This window comes from Aegilops tauschii, chromosome 7, assembly GCF_002575655.3.
Source record: "Aegilops tauschii subsp. strangulata cultivar AL8/78 chromosome 7, Aet v6.0, whole genome shotgun sequence".
NCBI lineage: Eukaryota > Viridiplantae > Streptophyta > Magnoliopsida > Poales > Poaceae > Aegilops > Aegilops tauschii.
The window spans coordinates 50,135,218-50,138,858 of NC_053041.3; the positions used below are offsets into that span (position 1 = coordinate 50,135,218).

Below are 3,641 nucleotides of genomic sequence, written 5' to 3' on the forward strand. Positions count from 1 at the left end.
CACAGTAGCTCATGAGCTTGCTAGAATAGCTAAATGTTCCATGACTAGGGATTGGATTGAGGAGCCGATGGAAAATATTGTACCTCTTCTTATGGACGATGTAACCATTATTTCTAATTAATAAAGTTGATGCTCAAAAAAAAGTAGCAACCTCAATGCAGCATGGCGAGCGCAACGATGCTCCGTCGTCCGCACCATGAGCAGCTCGTGCGACTAGCAGCACGACGACCCCCGTTTGCAACAGCGTTACATAGGAGCATCCCCTCAGAACCCGACAAGATGCGGGGTTGTAGAACCACTAGCGCGTTGTGCTCGAACTCCGGTTTGTAGCACCACAAGCTCTGCCGATCCGGACAGATCCATGGCCAGCCGACACCGGATCAGAGCTAGAGAGGATTGGAGATCGGATAAACGGGAGATTGAAGTCGCGTTCGGGGGGGGGGGGGGGGGGGGGGTGTTTGAAGACGTGTTCGTGGGTGGGGCCGTGGCAAGCTGTGAAGGAGGTTTACGTGACTGAATAATCAGTCGGTTGAAATGGAGAGTTTTTTGAGACCTTTTCGGTTTCATGTTCAATGAAATTGCGTCTCGATTTTTGGATAATAAACAAAATAGCCCGAGATATTTTTTTCCCTCCTGGCCCTCGCAATGTTGCGTCGGAATCTTGGTCCAGGCCTGTACGGTGCAAGGCCCACCCTTGTGACCACATGGGGGGCAAAGTCCCTGTCCCACCACCTCTATTGGTTTTCCTCGTGGGTAGCCCACTCAGCTCCCACGCTCCATTATTTAGTTAGCTCGTGTTGCTCAAGATCTTCTCAAAAAAAAAAAGCTCGTGTTGCTCAAGAAAATATAGTATGTACATTAGTTAGCTCGTGCCCATCAGGCAAGTAGGCAACAGCGACACCAAGCCTCTGTTTTGTTATACTCCATCGGCCCATTGCGAGCAGATAGAAATGGCAGCGGCGGCTGACGGCGCCGGTGCGGGCGGGCTGGAGGTGGTGGTCTTCCCGTGGCTGGCGTTTGGGCACATGATCCCTTTCCTGGAGCTCTCCAAGCGCCTCGCCGCAAGGGGCCACGCCGTCGCCTTCGTGTCAACGCCGCGGAACCTCGCCAGGCTGCCGCCCGTGCCGGCGCACCTGTCTGCCCGCATCCGCTTCGTGGCGCTGCCGCTGCCGGCAGTGGAGGGCTTGCCGGAGGGCGCCGAGGTCACGTCTGACCTGCCACCCGACAAGGTCGAGCTGCTCAAGAAGGCCATGGACGGCCTCGCCGGCCCGCTCGCGTCGTTCCTCGCGGACGCCGTCGCCGCCGGCAGGAGGCCTGACTGGATCATCCTTGACTTCTGCGACCACTGGGTCCCGCCCATCGCCGACCAGCACAAGGTACCAAGCTGTACGCCATCTCCACCTATGCACGTATGTGCGGGTCATGTTTGACAGCGGATGATGGATCGTATGTGCAGGTGCCATGCGCCGCGTTCCTCATCTTCCATGCCGCCAGCATGGCCTTTATCGGGCCGCGGTGGGCGAACGACGCGCACCCGCGCACGAAGCCAGAGGACTTCACCGTGCCACCCAAGTGGATCCCCTTCCCGTCCACCACCGTCTTCCTCCACCATGAGGCCCGGCGGATGCTCGCGGACAACTTCGGTGAGAACGCGTCAGGCAGGTCGGACACTGACCGTTTGTGGGACGTGTTCGAGCGTTGCCGCCTCACCATCCACCGGAGCTGTCGCGAGCTGGAGCCTGGAATGTTCACCCTCCTCTCTGAACTCTTGCGGAAGCCCGCCGTCCCTGCCGGTATCCTGCTGCCGGGGGCGACCGACGACCGTCATGAAGATGACTGGCAGAGCAGCTCAGGTGGCGTCCTGCGTTGGCTCGACGACCAGCCTCCCAAGTCAGTCGTCTACGTCGCTCTGGGAAGCGAGGCGCCACTGACACTAGAGAACATCCATGAACTTGCGCTCGGACTAGAGCTCGCCGGAGTGCGCTTCCTTTGGGCGCTACGCAGGCCGGCCGACACCAACAACAAGCAGGAGCTGTTACCGGCCGGGTTCGAGGAGCGGACGCGGGCGCGAGGTTTGGTCTGCACAGGGTGGGTGCCGCAGGTGAAGGTGCTCGCTCACGGCGCCACGGCCGCGTTCCTGACGCACTGTGACTGGGGCTCCACCATCGAGAGCTTCGCCTTCGGGCTTCCGCTGGTCATGCTGCCTTTCCTCACCGACACGCCTATGATCGCGCGGGCCATGGCGGAGAGAGGAATCGGCGTGCAGGTGGCGAGGGACGAGAGCGACGGCTCTTTTGACAAGCACGGCGTCGCCGAGGCGGTGCGACGCGTCATGGTGGACGGCCAAGGGAAGGAGGTGTTCGCGACCAACGCCAAGAAGCTGAAGGAGCTTGTGGTGGACGAGGGGCGCCAGGAGCAGTACATCCACGAGCTCGAAGAGCACCTGATACGCTACAAAGAAGCCCGGAGCAGTACATCCACGAGTTGATTTGATCTCGCTTATCTTATCGTTGGATCGATGATTTTTTTGTTCTGATAAAGGGCAATCGATGAAGTTGATACTACTCCCTCCGTTTCTTTTTAATCTGCTTATATGATTTGATCAAAGTCCAACTTTGTAGGAAAAAATATCAACATCTACGATACTAAAATTATATGTTATGAAAATTAATTTCATGATGCATTTAACAATAATAATTCCATATTATGAATCTCGATATATTTTTCTATAAACTTAATCAAAATTAATAAAGTTTGACTTTGACCAAATTTTATATACAGACTAAAAAAACAGAGGGAGTACTAGCTAGCACAACTGACCACTCCAACAACAAGCTGTGAAGAGCTAGCTGCAGACGGCATGATTGCACACAACAAACTAAGGTCCCAAATTCTGTGCGCATCCATTCTCTCAAGTACTCCGGGCCAAACATGGCAATAACAGTCTTGCAGAACTTATACAGGTACTCTAGACATGTAGACTCGCTCATACGGACATACTCGTCAATGAGATCACCTGGCACTCTGTATGCAAGCATTCAGATGGCAGCAGTGCATTTTTGATAAGAGGAGAAACCAATCTTGCCGACGGCATCCTCTTTGCACTCGAAATAGTCATCATAGCCGACCATCCCCTCTCTAATACGGTTGAAAAGACGCCTACTCATACGAAAACGGCGACAGAATTTTTGATGTTTGAACAACGGGTTTGTTGTATCAAAGTAGTCCTTTCAAAGAAGGAAATGCCCACTCTCTCGGCTGCGATTCAATGCCGGAAGGTGGCCGGAATGGAGCCACGGAACAACGGCCGCTGGCTGTTGAGGTGGCGATAGAACAACACGGCAGCCAATATCTCCTCCTCGTTGTCGGACGACGAATCGTTGGAGTCGCAAAGGAAATTGTGGAAAAGGAACTCGTCGGCGGAGTCCATTTTGTACCTTGGCAAACTGTCGAACAGTTTGCGGGCGTCGACGAAGGAGACGGCCGGCGAGGGGAGTCACGGCACGCACGAACCAGCTAGTTGCGCTGCCGGCGTCCGACGAGGGGGCCGGCGTCCGACGAGCGTGCCGGTCGGGTCTGGGCGAGGCGGCTTCTTGGTCGCAGGCGGCTGTGCGGTGGGGGGGGGGGGGGGCTGGAAGCAG

The 3,641-nt window shown here is 55.6% G+C and overlaps 1 protein-coding gene across 1 annotated transcript; it reads left to right on the forward strand.

The window, feature by feature from the left end:
- Positions 1 to 817: 817 nt before the first annotated feature.
- Positions 818 to 2,564, forward strand: LOC109747800 (UDP-glycosyltransferase 91C1). The gene is made up of 2 exons (XM_020306820.4): positions 818 to 1,376; positions 1,457 to 2,564. Exons 1-2 carry the CDS (start codon positions 951 to 953, stop codon positions 2,486 to 2,488), a joined length of 1,458 nt encoding a protein of 485 aa, XP_020162409.1. The 5' UTR covers positions 818 to 950; the 3' UTR covers positions 2,489 to 2,564.
- The last annotated feature ends 1,077 nt before the right edge of the window (positions 2,565 to 3,641 follow it).